The 20,990-nt window shown below is 42.8% G+C and overlaps 1 protein-coding gene across 2 annotated transcripts; it reads left to right on the top strand.

Annotated features, from left to right (window-relative positions):
• Positions 1–927: 927 nt before the first annotated feature.
• Positions 928–20,060, top strand: LOC115150425 (probable nuclear hormone receptor HR38). 2 transcript variants are annotated; one of them, XM_029693705.1, is made up of 7 exons: positions 928–1,241; positions 16,467–17,299; positions 17,511–17,640; positions 18,146–18,309; positions 18,583–18,785; positions 18,977–19,155; positions 19,399–20,060. In XM_029693705.1, the coding sequence occupies exons 2-7, from the start codon at positions 16,469–16,471 to the stop codon at positions 19,659–19,661; spliced, it is 1,770 nt and encodes a 589-aa protein (XP_029549565.1). In that variant the 5' UTR covers positions 928–1,241; positions 16,467–16,468; the 3' UTR covers positions 19,662–20,060. The 2 variants fall into 2 exon arrangements, with proteins under 2 accessions (XP_029549565.1, XP_029549564.1); XM_029693704.1 differs by lacking the exon at positions 928–1,241 and adding an exon at positions 14,030–14,187.
• The last annotated feature ends 930 nt before the right edge of the window (positions 20,061–20,990 follow it).

Raw genomic sequence — 20,990 nt, 5'->3', positions numbered from 1 at the left:
TGGAGGTCCTGGGCTGGCTGGATTGCATATGGTCTGCGGTTGTGAGGCTGGTTGGGCATACTGCTAAAAATTCTCTAAAATGATGTTTAATTCTCTTTAATTCTTTAATTCTCTAATTCTCTCTGGTTGAACATACTGCTAAAAATTGTCTAAAATTACATTTAATTCTCTAAAATGACCAATTTAATTAACATTCAATTCTGGCAACAGCTCTGGTGGACATTCCTGCAGTCAGCATGCCAATTGCACCTGCCCTCAAAACTTGAGACATATGTGGAATTGTGTTGTGTGACAAAACTGTGGCTTTTTATTGTCCCCCGCATAAGGTGCACCTGTGTAATGATCGTGGTGGTGCGTCAGCTTCATCTGCCACACCTGTCAGGTGGATGGACTATCTTGCCAAAGGAGAAATGCTCAGGATGTAAACACATTTGTTCACAACATTTGAGAGAAATAAGCTTTTGTGTGCATGGACAATTTCTGGATCAAAACATAGGACCAACACTTTACATGTTGCGTTTATATTTTGTTCATTGTAGCTATTTATTCACATATTTTTTTATGTAACTGTTTATGTGTAGACCTACAGTGTGTGCAACACGATGAAAAAGGGTAAGCAAAAGAAAGTTACATTTTACCCTATCTGGCAACAGACATCATACACAACAATAGGCTATTCTTCCGCAATCTATTTTTAGAAACTTGTTTCTCTTTTTTCTTCTTTCGGACGTCCCCGACCATTGAAACGTGTATCTCGAAGTCCCTGACATCGACAGATCTGACCTACGTCACATGCAGGGATTCCACCAACGTCAATGGGAACCCTTGATTTACGTCATCGGAGAGACTGGCTCTCATTGTTCTTCGCGAGACAAGCATCTCCCATTCTATCAAATACGAAACAGTGAATGGAACAAGTGGGGAGTTAATTTAGCTGGAAAACAAGCATCGAATTGCATGAAGAAATGCGGTGGAGAAAAGCCCACTTTGTTTTAAGGACTTTGCTGTTTTGTTGTTCTTCTTGTGTCTTTTGAAATGACTTCAATATAGAAAGCAGAAGAGTAAACATGCAGAGCTGTGTAAACATATAAAGCATGCAGACAGACAGTAGAGATTAACCTGAAAACGCGGACTGGCTAGAGTGAAATGACGACGAGCAGTGTTGCGCTTTGAGATTGATGTGGAGTGAAGCGAAACGACGGACAAGAAGATAGTTACAACAACATGATGATGATGCCCAGGCAAGTTAACGTTTTTTCTAAAGTTTTTATTTTAATAAAAATGTATGTTTGCAAAGGCCACATCCCACATCACCTATAAATAGCCTACTTATGTAAATGAAAAATATTTGCATGAATAGGCAACACAAGTAGCCTTTGCACTGCATGTAGGTTGACGGTTTACGTTCATTGTCAGTCTTGTCCTGGAGGCAGAACTGAGCTATTTCCCCTTAGATAGGCCAGCTGCTAACTCAAAATTGGGTATATTGTTAAAATTTATGAAAACAAAAATGTGCTTTTTGTTCTTTATGTAAGGTTAGGGTAAGGCATTAGGGTTAGCGGTGTGGTTAAATTTAGGGTTAAGGTTAGGGAAAAATCTGATTTTATGACTTTGTAGCTGTGCCAGCTAGTGACCACTCTGCAAGGCTAACCTGCGCACTGCATGTTCAAATAATTCATCACATAATGTCTCTTTCAAATAATAATCAGGAATCATGAATGTCCAATCCTGTCCACTCATATTTTGTAATTGTTGCATATACAGTACCAGTCAAACGTTTGGACACACCTACTCATTCAAGGGTTTTTATTTATTTTTACTATTTTCTACATTGTAGAATAATAGTGAAGACATCAAAATTATGAAATAACACATATGGAGTCATGTTGTAATCAATAAAGTGTTAAACAAAACAAAATATATTTTAGATTATTCAAAGAAGCCACCCGTTGCCTTGATGACAGCTTTGCACACTCTTGGCATTCTCTCAACCAGCTACACCTGGAATGCTTTTTCAACAGTCTTGAATGAGTTCCCACATATGCTGAGAACTTGTTGGTAGCTATTCCTTCACTCTGCGGTCCAACTCATCGCAAACCATCTCAATTGGGTTGAGGTCGGGGGATTGTGGAGGCCAGGTCATCTGATGCAGCACTCCATCACTCTCCTTCTTGGTCAAATAGCCCTTACACAGCCTGGAGGTGTGTTTTGGGTCATTGTCCTGTTGAAAAACGAATGATAGTCCCACTAAGCGCAAACCAGATGGGATGTCGTATTGTTGCAGAATGCTGTGGTAGCCATGCTGTTTAAGTGTGCGTTGAATTCTAAATAAATTACTGACAATGTCGTGACTTTACTTTCATTAATCTGATGACTTTTATTATCTAATCAACTAACTATGTTTAATTGTTACCCAATTAAATTAATCAAGTAACAATTAGCTCATTAGGAATTGGGGCACCACGAGAGCGGTTCTTTAAAGAGTTACCATCTCTCGAATTAAACTCTAAAAGTCTTAATCTAGCACATTTATAAACAGTCAACTTATTAATCATAACCTTGTATCATATCATAATTCTGAACAGTCATAACCTCCTTGCATCTGCAAAAACCCGAGCCTTACTTATGATTCAGTACTACACAAATTGGTTTCATTATTTATTTACTAGCTAACTAAATGGTATCACAGGATAAACAAAGGTCCCTAGAGGACTGACATAATATGGCTGCTTGTTACAAAAGTCATGAGTCATGGAGAGGAGGTGAGAGAGGGGGACAGAGACATAATACTTTGGTACATTTAGAAACTACTCTCACAGTAATCATATACTTTGCACACGAACCGCCGTCCTCTTTGAGTAAGAAATCATGAATGTATTTTTGTGAAATGTCTTCGTGTATTTCTGTCGGAAACCTTGGAAAGGGAGTTGGGCCTTTTCACGGCATGCTTGTAAGGCAATGATTGTCCAAAGGGGGTTCCCACCCGTATTCTACTGTTGTTCTCCTCTGCCATGGTCCGGTATCCGGTGACTTGACGTGTAGTCCGGAACAGAACTACAGAGTTTATTCTACTTCCATTCGCTCTGGAAGATGCTTCTTTGAAGATAGGCTAGCCAGCCGTGTCAATAGTTTCCAGTGGGGTGATGAGAGTAGCATAATACGATGAGTAAGGGAATGGTCCCACTTAAATGAGCTGTTCTAGATACTTTACATAGGACAGCTAATCAGCCGTTCCAGTGATTGTCCGGGAGGTGACTTTATCGTCTCTACCTCGTGTTGATATTCAGAGTTCAAACCACTTTAAACGTGAGCTGCAGCTCAACGTCTTTCTGGTCTGATATGTTAATTCTTAATCCATCATTTTATACAGCTCGTTCAAAAGGGCGGTTCCGCCAGGCTGACATGCTCTCTGACCTCACTCAAGGGGGCGGTGACTATTCACTTGTATCCAATGACATCACAATGACATCACAAAATAATAACCAAACCGACATCAGTGTTGTAGACCTTACAGTGAAATGCTTACTTACAAGCCCTTAACCAACAATGCAGTTTTAAGAAAATACCAACAACAAAAAAATAATAATTAAGAGATAAGAATAACAAATAATTAAAGAGCAACAGTAAATAACAATAACGGGGCTATATACAGGGGGTACCGGGGGGGGGGGGGCAATGCAAATAGTCTGGGTAGCCATTTCATTAGCTGTTGAGGAGTCTTATGGCTTGGGGGTAGAAGCTGTTTGGAAGCCTCTTGGGCCAAGTCTTGGCGCTCCGGTACTGCTTGCCATGCGGTAGCAGAGAGAACAGTCTATGCTGGAATGCTCCAGCTGTTGCTTACATATATGCATAGGCCCCCGCCCCATGTCTTACCAGAGGCTGCTGTTCTATCCTGCCGATAGAGTGTATAACCCGCCAGCTGTATGTTCTTAATGTCGTCGTTCAACCACGACTCAGTGAAACATAAGATATTACAGTTTTTAACCTGTTGGGGATAGGGGGCAGTATTTGCAAGGCCGGAAAAAAACGTACCCGATTTAATCTGGTTACTACTCCTGCCCAGTAACTAGAATATGCATATAATTGTTTGATTTGGATAGAAAACACCCTAAAGTTTCTAAAACTGTTTGAATGGTGTCTGTGAGTATAACAGAACTCATTTGGCACGCCAAAACCTGAGAAGATTCCAAACAGGAAGCGCTCTCTCTGACTATATCTTGGCCTTCTTGATCATCTCTAACCAAAACAGGGGATCTCTGGCATAACGTGACATTTTCTAACGCTCCCATAGGCTCTCAGAAGGCGCCAGAACGATGATTGGTGGCTTTGCAGGCCCTGGCTGAAAAACATTAGCGCATTTGGATAATGGTCGATCTGAGGACAATGAGACTGGAGGCGCGTGCACGAGCCGACACCATGTTTACTTTCTCTCTCTTTGAACGAAAACAACAACTCCCGGTCGGAATATTATCGCTTTTTTACGAGAAAAATAGCCTAAAAATTTATTTTAAACAGCGCTTGACATGCTTCGAAGTACGGTAATGGAATATTTTGACATTTTTTGTCACGAAACGCGTCGGGCGCATCACCCTTCTTTACCCTTCGGATAGTGTCTTGAACGCACGAACAAAACGCCACTATTTGGATATAACTATGCATTATTTGGAACCAAACAAACATTTGTTATTGAAGTAGAAGTCCTGGGAGTGCATTCTGACGAAGAACAGCAAAGGTAATCAAACTTTTCTAATAGTAAATCGGAGTTTGGTGAGTACCACACTTGGTGGGTGTCAAAATAGCTAGCCTGTGATGGCCGGGCTATCTACTCAGAATATTGCAAAATGTGCTTTCACCGAAAAGCTATTTTAAAATCGGACATAGCGAGTGCATAAAGGAGTTCTGTATCTATAATTCTTAAAATAATTGTTATGTTTTTTGTGAACGTTTATCGTGAGTAATTTAGTAAATTACTTATATTAAATTATTATTCGGTGGGAATGCTAGTCACATGATAGTCACATGCTAATGTAAAAAGCTGGTTTTTGATATAAATATGAACTTGATTGAACAAAACATGCATGTATTGTATAACATAATGTCCTAGGATTGTCATCTGATGAAGATCATCAAAGGTTAGTGCTGCATTTAGCTGTGGTTTGGGTTTATGTGACATTATATGCTAGCTTGAAAAATGGGTGTCTGATTATTTCTGGCTGGGTACTCTGCTGACATAATCTAATGTTTTGCTTTCGATGTAAAGCCTTTTTGAAATCAGACAGTGTGGTTAGATTAACGAGAGTCTTGTCATTAAAATGGTGTAAAATAGTCATATGTTTGAGAAATTGAAGTAATATCATTTCTAAGGTATTTGAATATCGCGCCATGGGATTACACTGGCTGTTGAGTAGGTGGGACGCAAGCGTCCCTCTGGCCCAGAGAGGTTAATGTCCCGTTGGTAGGATATACATGCTTTCAGTTCGTCCCATTTTTTTTCCCAGGGATTGAACGTTAGCTAGTAGGACGGAAGGCAACGGTAGATTAGCCACTCGTCTCCTGATCCTCACAAGGCACCCTGATCTTTTTCTGCGAAATCTACATTTTCTTCTCCAGCGAATGATGGGGATCTGGGCCTGGTCTGGTATATGTAGTATATCCCTCCCGTCCGACTCATTGAAGAAAGAATCACCTACTCTGTGTCTCACAAAGACACGGTGGTTGGGACCAAAAATCGCAAATTTGGATTCATCAGACCAAAGGACAGATTTCCACCGGTCTATGTCCATTGCTCGTGTTTCTTGGCCCAAGCAAGTCTCTTCTTAGAAGTGGTTTCTTTGCAGCAATTCGACCATGAAGGCCTGATTCACACAGTCTCCTCTGAACAGTTGATGTTGAGATGTGTCTGTTACATGAACTTTGTGAAGCATTTATTTGGGCTGCCATCTGAGGTGCAGTTAACTCTACTGAACTTATCCTCTGCAACAGAAGTAACTCTGGGTCTTCCTTTCCTGTGGTGGTCCTCATGAGAGCCAGTTTCATAATAGCGCTTGATGGTTTTGCAACTGAACTTGAAGAAACTTTCAAAGTTCTTGAAATGGTCCGTATTGACTGACCTTCATGTCTTAAAGTAATGATGGTCTGTCGTTTCTCTTTCCTTATTCAATTTTTTTTTCTTTCCATAGTATGGACTTGGTCTTTTATCCAAATAGGACTATCTTCTGTATACCCCCTACCTTATCACAACACAACTGACTGGCTCAAAAGCATTAAGAAGGAAAGAAATTCCACAAATTAACTTTAAACAAGGAACAGCTGTTAATTGAAATGCATTCCAGGTGACTACCTCATGAAGCTGGTTGAGAGAATGCCAAGAGTGTGCAAAGCTGTCATCAAGGCAAAGGGTGGCTACTTTCAAGAATCTCAAATATAAAATATATACTGCTCAAAAAAATAAAGGGAACACTTAAACAACACAATGTAACTCCAAGTCAATCACACTTCTGTGAAATCAAACTGTCCACTTAGGAAGCAACACTGATTGACAATACATTCCACATGCTGTTGTGCAAATGGAATAGACAACAGGTGGAAATTATAGGCAATAAGCAAGACACCCCCAATAAAGGAGTGGTTCTGCAGGTGGAGACCACAGACCACTTCTCAGTTCCTATGCTTCCTGGCTGATGTTTTGGTCACTTTTGAATGCTGGCGGTGCTTTCACTCTAGTGGTAGCATGAGACGGAGTCTACAACCCACACAAGTGGCTCACGTAGTGCAGCTCATCCAGGATGGCACATCAATGCGAGCTGTGGCAAGAAGGTTTGCTGTGTCTGTCAGCGTAGTGTCCAGAGCATGGAGGCGCTACCAGGAGACAGGCCAGTACATCAGGAGATGTGGAGCAGGCAACAACCCAGCAGCAGGACCACTACCTCCGCCTTTGTGCAAGGAGGAGCAGGAGGAGCACTGCCAGAGCCCTGCAAAATGACCTCCAGCAGGCCACAAATGTGCATGTGTCTGCTCAAATTGTCAGAAACAGACTCCATGAGGGTGGTATGAGGGCCCGGCGTCCACAGGTGCGGGTTGCGCTTACAGCCCAACACCGTGCAGGACATTTGGCATTTGCCAGAGAACACCAAGATTGGCAAATTCGCCACTGTGCTCTTCACAGATGAAAGCAGGTTCACACTGAGCACATGTGACAGACGTGACAGAGTCTGGAGACGCCGTGGAGAACGTTCTGCTGCCTGCAACATCCTCCAGCATGACCGGTTTGGCGGTGGGTCAGTCATGGTGTGGGGTGGCATTTCTTTGGGGGGCCGCACAGCCCTCCATGTGCTCGCCAGAGGTAGCCTGACTGCCATTAGGTACCGAGATGAGATCCTCAGACCCCTTGTGAGACCATATGCTGGTGCGGTTGGCCCTGGGTTCCTCCTAATGCAAGACAATGCTAGACCTCATGTGGCTGGAGTGTGTCAGCAGTTCCTGCAAGAGGAAGGCATTGATGCTATGGGCTGGCCCGCCCGTTCCCCAGACCTGAATCCAATTGAGCACATCTGGGACATCATGTCTCACTCCATCCACCAACGCCACATTGCACCACAGACTGTCCAGGAGTTGGCGGATGCTTTAGTCCAGGTCTGGGAGGAGATCCCTCAGGAGACCATCCACCACCTCATCAGGAGCATGCCCAGGTGTTGTAGGGAGGTCATACAGGCACGTGGAGGCCACACACACTACTAAGCCTCATTTTGACTTGTTTTAAGGACATTACATCAAAGTTGGATCAGCCTGTAGTGTGGTTTTCCACTTTAATTTTGAGTGTGACTCCAAATCCAGACCTCCATGGGTTGATAAATTGGATTTCCATTGATTATTTTTGTGTGATTTTGTTGTCAGCACATTTAACTATGTAAAGAAAAAAGTATTTAATAAGATTATTTCTTTCATTCAGATCTAGGATGTGTTGTTTAAGTGTTCCCTAGATTTGTTTGAGCAGTGTATTTAGATTTTTGTTAACACTTTTTTGGTTACTACATGATTCCATATGTGTCATTTCATAGTTTCGATGTCTTCACTATTATTCTACAAAGTAGAAAATAGTTTAAAATAATAAAGAAAAACCATAATGAGTAGGTGTGTCCAAACTTTTGACTGATACTGTATATATATATATATTACAGTTCATGGACATGTTGCTTTGGATAAAACATTACGTGCCTAAAAATATCCAATATGAACTGTCAACATAACCAAGACTGACAAAAGCTAAACTTAGATCAGCACATCATAGGGAATGGCATGTAGCTTCTGGGTCACCTTGAGATAACCCACAAGAGTTGAGACAACTTATTACTCAGTGACAGGCAGACAGTGGTGTTGATGGTTGCCATGACTTCTTGGGGTATGTGTGAGCAGTAGCTGCGTGGTGGTAGTGCCAATGTCATGCATTATTATCATAATCTCTGGTGTCTTCACTTGGTATATGTTCCCATACCTATCCTTACAGTAGCAATGCTATGAGGCATTAAAACAAAGAAGCCATTCCAGTGCATGGTTACTTTTCAGATTTACCTAATAACAATGTATATACTGAATATCTTCCTCAAATATCTGGAAATAGCCTAAGCTGGGTTGTGTCCCAAATGGCACCCTATTCCCTATTTCGTGTACTACTTTTGACCAGGGCCCTCTATGGGACTGTGAGCTAAAAATCACCCTTTAGGACGTTGACTTATACTGAACAAAAATATAAATGCAATATGTAAAGTGTTGGTCCCATGTTTCATGAGCTGAAATAAAAGATCCACAAAAAGCGTATTTCTCTCAAATGTTGTACACAAATTTGTTTACATCCCTGTTAGTGAGCATTTCTCCTTTGCCAAGATAATCCATCCACCTGAGAGGTATTGCATATCAAGAAGCTAATTAAACAGCATGATCACTACACAGGTGCACCTTGTGCTGAGGACAATAAAAGGCCACTCTAAAATGTGCAGTTTTGTCACACGACACAATGCCACAGATGTCTCAAGTTTTTAGGGAGCGTGCAATTGGCATGTTGACTGCAGGAATGTAACACATATAATTATAACTTCCTGATTGTGACCCTGTACTCTTACCATTCCTCATAAAGCCTAAGCCCACATCATGCTATGATAAGCATATCAATTCATGTGCTATAACTTTTATCAGTCACATTATGTGACATCTGTCATCATGGCCATTAAAAGTGGAAAGGCCTTACCCAATTGAACCATCATGTAGCGTACAGCTATGTCTTGTGTCATGTCATGTCTAAGTTTACATTGCCAAGGCTTTACAAAAGGTCCCATGCCTAAACTAATACCTAGGAGAGGGGAACGATATCTGATGCAGCCGCCCCATTTTTAGCCACATCCCCTCCATTATTCATCCCTGTCACTGCTTGTCAAGGTGTGAATCTACTAGGATAAGGGGGGTTTGTGAGCTGAAACATACGCCAATGGGATCCACGGGGCCCCGTGATGGGTTGGAGTATAGGATATGAGACTTCCAAATTTAAACAGCTGTCAAAGATCCAGTAGGTTGGAGACTGTTCAGATCGGGTCATCAGTTTTTTATTTTCAACGTCATTGACCAGCACCTGATCATTCCCTGTGGGCTTCTCATGTTGAGCACTCTGTAAGCACAACAACAGGTCTCCCTTGTGAAGAGGTTTCCTGACCTCAATGGGACTTCCTGGATAAATAAAGGTATAAAATATAAATAAATAGAAGGCTATGCCTGGAATTGATAACATCGTAAATCTAAGATTAGGTGTATGTGTTGATCAACTTAATTATGTCTGAAATTGAATAAAGGCTACTAAATTGAGTCTATGGTTGATTAGCAACTACATGGTGCATGATTGGGGAAAGTGTTTTGAGGGAACCTACATTTAAGAAACAAATAATTGTTTAATACATTTTGTACACCTCAAGGGGTTGGTTGATATTTCCCTATGCAATAGCCATTGTTTCCTGTTCATGTTTAATAGATCTAAGGCATTATTGTGGCCAGTTATATTTACGTAGCTATAATATAACCTAATGATTTAGGCAGTGTTAGAATTTCCCATGCTGGTGGCTCTGTCCCCATCTCCCAGGTACCATCCTTACAGGTGAAATGATAGTAGTTCTGTATGGAGGAACAATTTTGGGCTTCATAAACACAGTGAGGAAAAATAAGAAAATGTCCAGCAAGAAGCAAGTGTAAAATGTGTGTTGTTACTGAGTGACAGTGTAATCACCTATCCGTTTCTTCAAAGTATGTCATGTGGGATGCCTGCTGGATCTTCAAAACTTAGTTGTGATGTGACTGTATGTACAGAGCGTGGGGGAAGGGAGATGTGTGTGTGCCTGTGCATGTGCGCGCGTGCCAGGGAGGGAGGTGTGGTGACTGTAGAGGCAGCTGCTGTTGTCTGAGAGGTGTCAGACACTGGTCCATTTCACTCCCCAGCCAAGATCTTAACTCCACAGATAATCTTAACTCCACAAGTACGGCCACTATCTCAAAGCCTTACCTCATGAACACGACAAAGGGAGCGCTGCCTATCACCACAAGGATGCCTGTGTGGGGTGGGGCTCCCTTTGGGGATAAAGCAGCTGACTTGTGACCAGGCCAGTCCTGACGCTCCAGATGCTCTTCTATCCCCTAGGCAGGGAAGAGGAAACCCATCCTGGTTATTCTCTGTGTGGGTTCACCTAGCCTGCTTTTTAAAAATAAATTAGACATTACTTACAGCATGCCCAAAGACCCCCTCAGAGGGTGCAAGTGGCAGTTAGTGATTTCTTGCTGTTGTGTGGTAGTGAGGAGGCAACTACTTAAGTGGTGTCTGTGCTTGTCCGCAGGCCTGTGCTTGTATGGCTGCTGACAAATGTCAGATGGCAGCTGGGCGCTGTGGATGGATGGTGGGATCAGACACTTCAGTTCCCGAGGGAGGGCGTGTTGGGGTTTGGTCGTAGCTCTGCTTTACACTTGAGAGAGTACATTTTTTGGAGAGAGGGAGTCATCTGACCTACATGGTGAATGTTTTTCTTATCTACTCTTAGAAAACCGGGTGTGTGTATACATGTCATGTGTAATGATCAGCAGACACTCTGGCTAGGTACCAATAATCTGTCCTTCCTCCTAAAGTGTGCACTTGTTCAATTCCCTTCACTGATTTTAAATAAAATGAGTGTTATAAGAAACACGGTGGAAACTCCCACTAGCCCTCCTCCAATTCAGTGCTTTAAAATTGATGATAAATAGTGAACGAGTGCACACTTCAGGAGAAAGGAGATATTATTGGGACATACCTCTGCCTTCAAGGATCCAGGGGGCACCAACTGCTATATTCAACCATAGAAGTAGAATTATTAGATCAAACTTTCCCATTCAAGTCAATGTTCTGCGATGGGAAATTATAATTATCTTCAACTACAGGGGATCAGTATAGACAGTTTAACTGGCCACAGGGTGTTTTGTTATCATTGGTGAGTGATTTGCAGCTTACATGTCAGAGTGTTTTCTGGAGTGAACTCTGCAGGGACAATTGGTCTAGATCTGTTGTCTATGCTTTAAGTATAGAAGATGAACATATATTGTACTCTGAGAGACTGGACGGCATTATAGGATATCCTATCATACAGTATATCTTTCCACCATGTCTATAGCCTCTATTACACTGAGACGTTAGTTAGGTTAGACTACTGCTGGGGTTCCCCCCTCCCACTCTCTCCCCAGGTGGTTGGTGAAAACAACAGTTTATTTCCCCAAGTTTCCAGAATATGGTGCACCAGATGGATGAATATTGACTCTACAGTATAGCATGTTTTACTGTACATACTGTGTGCTGGGATTGGGATGGATTCAAAGTCAAGGGAGGAATTTGGAGATATGAGTCATGTCATTGCACTGTGGCCCTGGCCTGCCTGCACTGGGACTGGAAAGAGAGCAGAGTGCAGACATAGACAGTAAAGTGCAGGTGCTCACATTTACTGCAAGGGTACAGGTGTAAGACTGGGCCTTTTGTATAAGTAAGGGTTGTTCTCTGATATTGTTAGCAACATTACCATCTTCATACTAAGATACAATACTTTGCAGTATGACCCCAATGAGAGTGAATGAGGAAGTCTGGAGTCACACACACACACGCGCGCATGCTTGTTTGTGTTTTTTAGGCCTGAACTAGGCTTCATCTTTGTCTGAGAAACCGGTCCTTGTTGTTCAATAGAGTAGTAGATTGTCATACTGTCCCATATTGTTGACTGACACACATTACATTTTCTGACTCAACTAAAGTTGCTAGGTACTCTGCTGGTATAGGATTAAGTTGCCCGTAGACCCTGATCTGGGGTCACTTTAGCTTTTTCCCCACTAATGTTCAGGGTTACGATTGAGGGAGGGGAAACTGATCCTAGAGCGAGCGGTACTCTGCTACCAGAATGATCAAAACTTGCAGTAAATATAAGTTTCTGTGGAAACTTCCCCAGAGGAAGTGGAGATGGCAAAATGAAGGCTATACGAGGGGTGTCAAACTCAATTCCTGGAGGGCCGAGTGCCTGCTGGTTTTGTTAGTTTTTTTGATCAATTAGTCATCCAGGTAAGGGAAGTTCCTTACTAATCAATTACCTTCATTGATCAATCAAGGGAGGAGCAAAAACCCGCAGGCACTCGGCCCTCCATGAGTTGAGCTGGGTATTCAGTCCCTGAATTCTGAGCCTTTATCTGTCGAGAAGGTGCCAACACCTTTACTGTTGTTTTACTGCCCTGCATGGCTTTAGGGCTGTAGGGATACACCTGTCTGTACTTGTTGGCACTGTAATAATAATACCTTGATGCAGCCACGTGTAGATGTTTCCCGCTTGTTACGCTTCAAGCAGGGCTTGGCTTTTCTCGTGTACACACACCCTCAACACACCCATTCATACTACAACTTGACGAGATGCATCTACTCTGCATTCCAATTCTCCACCCTCTTCCCTGAAGTGTGCACTTGGATTTAAAAGCATAAGATTGTTATAAGCATGGACTGTTCACCAATCCTATACTTTTAAATCCATGTCGTGGAGTGCACAAATGCTCACTTTGGGGAAAAGGGTGGAGAATTGGAGCACAGGCCTCCTAGAATGTAGGCTAGTGTAATTTATATAGTCCAGCTGATTAATAAAAAGGCCTTCATACAATATCAAATCAAATTGTATTTGTCACATGCGCCAAATACACCTTGCTGTGAAATGCTTACTTACAAGTCCTAAACAACAATGCGGTTTAAAAATATATAAAATAAATAAAATATACCTTTAAAAAAATATGACTAAGAAGTAACAAATAATTAAAGAGCAGCAGTAAAATAACAATAGCGAGGCTATATACAGAGCGTATGCAATATGTTATTAATGTGTTATAAGGTTTACTTTACATACAGTGCCCATTTTTACTGTGTAATTATTCCTGTAAGTACAGTTTAATAACAAGTATTGTAATTACTCAATTGTTCAAATTTTACTTAGAAGATAGGCTATAGCTATATAAACTCCCTCAACTCCCTCCCTGTTTGCAAATGTCACTGTTTACAAATGGTATGTTAGACTAGATATATTAGCCTATATATAGGCTACATTGTGTACCATTTGAATAGCCTATAGTTAGGCCTATGCTATTTAAATAGACTTAAACAAAACGATCCAACATATAGTCTTTACAAGGACTTTCCTATGACAAACCCTTAATTACGTTATCTCTGTCACTCATTTGGCAGTTATAAACTTTGCTTTAAGCATAAAATGTAATCATCTGACGTTTATTTTTGGCCTATTCCAGGCAGTTATAGCTCTACGCGTGTAACCTGGTCTAAATTTAGATCAAACGTTCCGCCGTCGCTTGCGTCAATGGAATCCCGAGCGTGCGTCAGAGTATAAGGACGTCTGTGTGAGAACGATGCCATTGGCTCCTGACCCGGAAAAATCACCGCCCCCTTTGCCATTTTTGCGGAAAGACACGCCTAGAGCCGGGGCCACCCGACGTAACGGCAAAATAAAAGTGACTGTATATATTACGCTCTACCCGAAGTCTGGAGATTTCATTCCCTTTCTGAACTGTAGACAGAGGTTTAATACACTTGATGCTTCTCCATCACTCGGAATAAATGAAAATCTGTCTAAGGAATTTAGAGGATTTATAGATCAGGTTAGTAAAAGGTATTTCTTATTATTTTGCATGCATGCTAGTGGTCTTCACTGTTTTGTTATGGATCGGATTGGCAAGGATTATTTTTTTTTAATCTTCGAAAACTTTACCCTCCTAAAGAGCTTACTTATTGAATGATTTGTGGCATTTTAGCCTACTTGCAATGACTATAAATTTGTTTTCTTGATCATGTGATAAAGTAGCCTAGTCTCTTTCTATTTTCGAATGACATATACAGAAAATGCAATGTGTAGCTATACCATTCGAATAGGCTACAGCTGCTTAAAACTGTTAATCAAATAATAACTTAATAACATGTCAGACCAAATTATAGATGTCTTGGATATCATTGTAGACTTGACTGCATTCAACATTGATCGCAATCACACTTGTGAATTGACTATGTGTTGTGTTGCAACCGGCCGCACACTCCCCCAGTTCTCTATCATTGACATATTTTTGCCTCGCACGTTTCAAAGCTGACCTGTTGACTATGCTGTTTAACAGGGCTATTTAAAAGGCCTTTTATATGGGGCCAATAGGGGTGTATTGATGGTCTGAAATAGATGAGAATGGTTGAGAATATGAGTGGTAGGCTATTTATAGTTTTGTAATATTTGCTCTTCATGGTCAGATATTAAAATCTTAATCCATGTGTATTATTTTATTATATGAAATAAATAGGCTGATGCATCACATTGTTATCAACTTAGGCTACTAATGACAAAGATCAGACAGGTGGCGATGTGGCCAGTAGTTTTACTGGGTGTTCAAGAGGAGGCAGTGGCGGTATCGGATGTCTCACTCTTGTCTCTCTTGTCCTCATCTTGTCCTCATCTTATCAGATGCACACATACCCATGTTACACATGTGGTTCAGAGGTTAACTTGTGACCTTTTGATGTAAGCACCCTTTTTATAGGTCAAGGATGTTTCTTACTTTAGTTTGTATGCAACAAGTGTATAGTTTCTCTCACCAAAGCACATGCTAAGAGGTAAAAACACAAGTCACTGTTTAGGGGCAGAATAGGTTACACCCAGACATGTTGTTAGTGATGATACACTATATATACAAAAGTATATGGACACCCCTTCAAATTACTGGATTTGGCTATTTCAGCCACACCGTTGCTAACAGAGCCCTGACCTCAACCCCATCAAACACCTTTGGGATGAATTGGAACGCAGACTGCGAGCCAGGACTAATCGCCCAACGTCAGAGCCTGACCTCAGTAATGCTCTTGTGGCTGAATGGAAGCAAGTCCCCACAGCAATGTTCCAACATCTACTGGAAAGCCTTCCCTGAAGAGTGGAGGCTGTTATAGCCGCAAAGAGGGGACCAACTCCATATTAATGCCCATGTTTTTGTAATGAGATGTTCAACAAGCAGGTGTCCACATACTTTTGGTCATGTAGTGTATAAACAGGAAAAAGCAGTGATTCCACATAAATTCAAGTATTTAGTATAATTGTTTATTTTATATTGCTTTTAGTCATGCCAGAATATCTTGAGATATTCAAAGCTTTGACTGACCACAGTCTTCATTGCGATTTTAACTGAAATTGAATTAAGACAATAATTAAGATATGATTTGGATCAGATGATTATAGCTACAGATTAGTGAAAGAACACCTCCTGGAGAAAAATCCTCCAGATCCGATATTGGCATTTAGCCCACCGTGGAACCCAATCCCCAGACCTTGGGTAGGAGGGTTGCCCTGTTCATAACCGAAGGGGTGGGTTTCAAAGCATTCAAAGCCAGTAACCAATATCCTCCAGCAAGACTATCTCCCCATCAGCCAGTCAGCCGGCTTTCTAGGCTTTCTCAGAATCACCAAAGGGGTACCAAGAGGCCTAAAGCTGTGGCAGCGTGAGGAGAGGGGGGAAATGGAAGTGTTTCTGTATGGGATGATGTCAGGATGCACTGTTGGAGAGGTGTTAAAAAGGGATCCCTAAGACGGGTTAAGTTTCTTTAGTGTTGTTGACTTAAGTGATTAGTAAGGAGGCTTGCAGATGATGGTTGTAGAGTTGTTTACAGGTTATTGCACCTGGTTTGGCTGGAGAGATGGTGAACTTGGAGTGTTCGGCAGGTGGGCCTATAAGGTCTACTCATGCTACATTACTTAACATAAATGGCACCATTTCAATCATTTCATAATTTCAGCAATTATGTTGGCCTCACGTTTTGATAGAGAACAACAATTAAGATCAACGACTACAGAATGCAACTATTTGGCTTCAGAATATTTTTCTTAAATATTGTTTCATTTATTTTTTAGCAATGCCCTGTGTTCAAACTCAGTATGGAACTGTGCCCTACGACAACAACTACTTTATCTCTGAGTTCCTGAACCCTGACCTCAGTGCTAAGCCAGCCATGGACGTCGGTGCCCAGCGGGACCAGCTCACCGCCTCCTCCCTCCCCAGCATCAACACCCTGGTGGGCAGCGGCTACGTGGGCGAGTTTGATGCCTACTCCTGCCAGATCACTACCTCTGCCTCCAATGCCCCCTCCGGCCCCGCGGCCGGCGGCAGCTCCAGCCCTCAGGCTCAGCACTCAGCCTTCAAACTGGACGACCTCCAGGTGTACGGCTGCTACCCGGGCTCCTTTGCCCTCAGCTACCTCGACGAGACGCTGTCCTCCTGTGGCTCCGATTACTATGGCAGCCCTGCATCGGCCACCGCCTCCCCACCCACCCCGGGCTTCCAGAGCCAGCCTGGCTCGGCCTGGGACTCCCCCTTCAGCCCCTACTCCCCAGGCCCTGGGTTCTGGGTGGCTGATAAGTCAGGCCTAGCTCAGCAGCCCTCCTTCTTCACCTTCACCCCCCCGGTGGAGCAGCACTCCCCCCTGGGGCAGCATCAGGGCCCCCAGCAAGGTGAGGAGGACCCTTTCTTCCAGCCCTCACAGCAGCACGCCTCCCCTCTCCATTACACCCCCTTATCCCTGGACCAGGTGTCCCTGGACAGCCCCGGGCTCACGGAGGGGCCTATGTTGTCCCCTAAGATCGGCAGCCCCGGGGCCAACGAGGGTCGCTGTGCGGTGTGTGGGGACAACGCCTCCTGTCAGCACTATGGCGTCCGCACCTGTGAGGGCTGCAAGGGCTTCTTTAAGGTAGGACGCTTCACAGTACTTACATTATTATTATTTCACAGGCTGGCTGCAAAGGAATTTTTTATAATTCAGTTACACATAATAACCTATTCATACATTAACTTGGCTCCAGATCTAGTAGCAGTGTGATTATAAAAGAGAAAGGGGAACATTGAGAAATGTGCAGGAAAATAATCACACTGTTCTTTGTTTTTATTTTCACTTCTTGCAGCGAACTGTACAGAAGAATGCTAAATACGTGTGCCTAGCCAACAAAGACTGTCCAGTAGACAAGCGGCGGAGGAACCGCTGCCAATTCTGCCGTTTCCAGAAGTGCCTTGTGGTGGGAATGGTGAAAGAAGGTAATGCCATGTTACACCCCCATAAAGCCTTCAGTGACTATTATATTTGATGTGAAACCCAAGCTCGAACTGACAGACATGTGAAACCCAAGCTCGAACTGACAGACATGTGAAACCCAAGCTCGAACTGACAGACATGTGAAACCCAAGCTCGAACTGACAGACATGTGAAACCCAAGCTCGAACTGACAGTCATGTGAAACCCAAGCTCGAACTGACAGTCATGTGAAACCCAAGCTCGAACTGACAGTCATGTGAAACCCAAGCTCGAACTGACAGTCATGTGAAACCCAAGCTCAAACTGACAGTCATGTGAAACCCAAGCTAAGAATGACAGCAATGCTAAACTGAAGCTTTTACAGTGCCCACTCGTAGAAAAAGAGAAACTGAAATGGATATAGCAATTGTTTAGTGAAACGGAGGCTTGCGGTGACAGTCATATGAGAATCTCAGACATGTACAGTCAGTGAGAGTATTTGTTGTTATTTCTCTCTCTCACTTACAGTCGTCCGCACAGACAGCCTGAAAGGTCGCAGGGGTCGTCTGCCCTCTAAACCCAAGACTGTACCAGAGTCAGCGTCCACCACCCCACCCATCAACATCATCACCTCTCTTGTCAGGGCTCACATAGACTCCAACCCCGCCATCGGAAAACTGGACTACTCCAAGGTAAGACCTCCAGACCTTGTCATGTGACTCATGGAACAGCATATTATTGGTTGTCTGTTAAGTGCCTGCAGTAGCTCGTCTTTGCTGTTGAATCTCTCTCAGAATTTAGCCCATTGCTGTTGCTAAAGTTAAGCTTCTTGCTTTAATATCGTTATTATGTAATTCATCTTCTTTGATTGAAGTGATCTTGATCACATTTCACACTATATGTTATGACGAGATGGACATCAGAGGCAGTGAGTCATCCCTTTCTTTTCTCTTTCCACTCCTCAGTACCATGAGACAGTGGCCAGCCTATCAGAGAAAGAGGATGCCAACGACATCCAGCAGTTCTACGACCTGCTGACTGGCACCATGGATGTGCTGCGGAAATGGGCCGAGACCATCCCAGGATTCACCGCCTTCTGCCCAGAAGACCAGGAGCTGCTCCTGGAATCTGCTTTCGTGGAACTCTTCATCCTCCGGCTAGCATACAGGTATAATTACCACTGTAAACATGGGCTGCATCCCAAATGGCACCCTATTCCCTACGGGCCCTGGTCAAAAGTAATGCACTTAATAGGGAATAGACTGCCATTTGGGAGGCACAAATGTACTGTATAATTCCTTAAACACAAATGTGCACCCAATGTTTCTGCAATATATGTTAAGACTGTTCTGTTTCTAGGTCGAGTCCTGAGAAGAACAAGCTGATCTTCTGCAATGGTGTGGTACTTCACCGTATGCAGTGTGTGAGGGGCTTTGGCGACTGGATCGACTCCATCATGGACTTCTCCCAGAGCCTCCACCGCATGAACCTGGACGTGTCCTCATTCGCCTGCCTCGCAGCACTCGTCATCATCACAGGTGAAACACATTCACATGCAAACATACGAAGACAGACAGACAGACAGACACATACAATTTCACTATAATGTTAGTTTTAGTGAACCCCTTCTCTGCTCCACTAGTAGTTGAAAGCAATAAGTCTGGTAAATTCTGGTTACTCAACTGAAACACTCATATTATATGCTTGTGGTATATAGCCTGTCACAAGCCCATTTATTAATGTGTCTGATCAAGAGGTTTCTCCTTGTTGTTTCTCCTCAGATCGCCATGGCCTTAAAGAGCCCAAACGGGTGGAGGAGTTCCAGAACCGCCTCATAACCTGTCTGAGGGACCACGTGACTGGCAGTGGCTCCGACGCGGGGCGGCCCCAGCCCAACTTCCTGTCCCGTCTGCTAGGGAAGCTCCCCGAACTGCGCACCCTCTGCACCCAGGGCCTGCAGCGCATCTTCTACCTGAAGCTGGAGGACCTGGTCCCCCCACCACCCATCGTAGACAAAATCTTCATGGATACCTTACCTTTCTGAAAAGACAGACAAAAAGAGGAAGAGGAATGATTAAGTGATGATGCTGAGGGGACAAAAATATGATAAACTGAGGAGGTGAATAGGGGGCCGTTGTCTGTGTCCATTACATTTGGGACTTCTGAGTGTCAGTGCCCCTTTCCAGTGCACTGACTTGATGAAAAGTGTCTGATTCTGCCTCTGGTCCAGTGTCTAAAAGTGAGGACTTAGACTGTATTTTTCTCACATTTAGTTTAAATACAAAAACCTGTGGGTGACAGAATTGGATGTTTATTTTCCAATCTGTGGAATTATTCTGGACAATTCATTCAACAAGAGAGAGGAAGACATGAGATAACATTTCTAGTTTTTGGTCTCTTTTGTAAGTGTGACTTTGTAGAGTGGCTTTATCGCTATGCAAAATGTGTACGTTTTGTGGTTTTGCACGCTGCAAGATATTGAGAAACAGTTGGTGTGTATGTACAGCTTTAAGGGGGAAAAGCAGGCATGTTCACACCTGAACACCCACTTAAACCTAAGTTCTCAAAAATCCTATTGAGTTTCCAAATCCCAACACAACTTAATTTAGTAGCTGTTCAAAGTTGACACATAGGGAGGCCAACAGTGTCAAACACTGGAGTCTCCAGTCCACTAGCCTTTCTCAAAGACAACTGTTGCGTCCTACATTTCAAAGTGAGTATTTTCACTGAAACCATGATAATAATAATAGTCATTTGTAGTCCTGATACCACACATTTGCACCTATAGAAGGTCGGACCAAAGGGTAGCTGTCTATCTGTCTGCAGTGACAGCTGGCTATTGTTGTGACATTTACAGCTCATCAACCATAAAGCCTTAATGTACTTTAAAGGCCCAGTGCAGTCAAAAACGTGATTTCCCTGTGTTTATATTTTCACACTATGAGGATGGAATAATACTGTGAAATTGTTAAAATTATGATAATGCCCTTTTAGTGTAAGAGCTGCCTGAAATTTCAGCTTGTTTTGGTGGGATGGAGTTTTGGCCTGCCTGGTGACATCACCAGGGGGTAAATTAGTTAATAGACCAATAAGAAAGAGAGTTCTAAACCTTTCTGCCAATAACAGCTAGTTTTCAGTTTTCCCCTCCCCACCCAAAATTCTTGCTTGAGAAATTGCTTTTTGCAAAGAAGCTATTTTTTTATTTGTTTTATTACCATTGTAATTGAAAAAAATCACAGTAAGGTACTTACTTCATTATTTTTATTGAGATAAAAATGGCTGCATTGGACCTTTAAAAGGTGTCATAATTTTTACTCATGCCACAATGCAACAAGTATTGCGGTTTTGTAATGGCAGGAGAATCATATCACTG

This window comes from Salmo trutta, chromosome 16, assembly GCF_901001165.1.
Source record: "Salmo trutta chromosome 16, fSalTru1.1, whole genome shotgun sequence".
NCBI lineage: Eukaryota > Metazoa > Chordata > Actinopteri > Salmoniformes > Salmonidae > Salmo > Salmo trutta.
The sequence above is the reverse complement of the archived record's forward strand: the minus strand, read 5'-3'. Positions and strand labels throughout refer to the sequence as shown.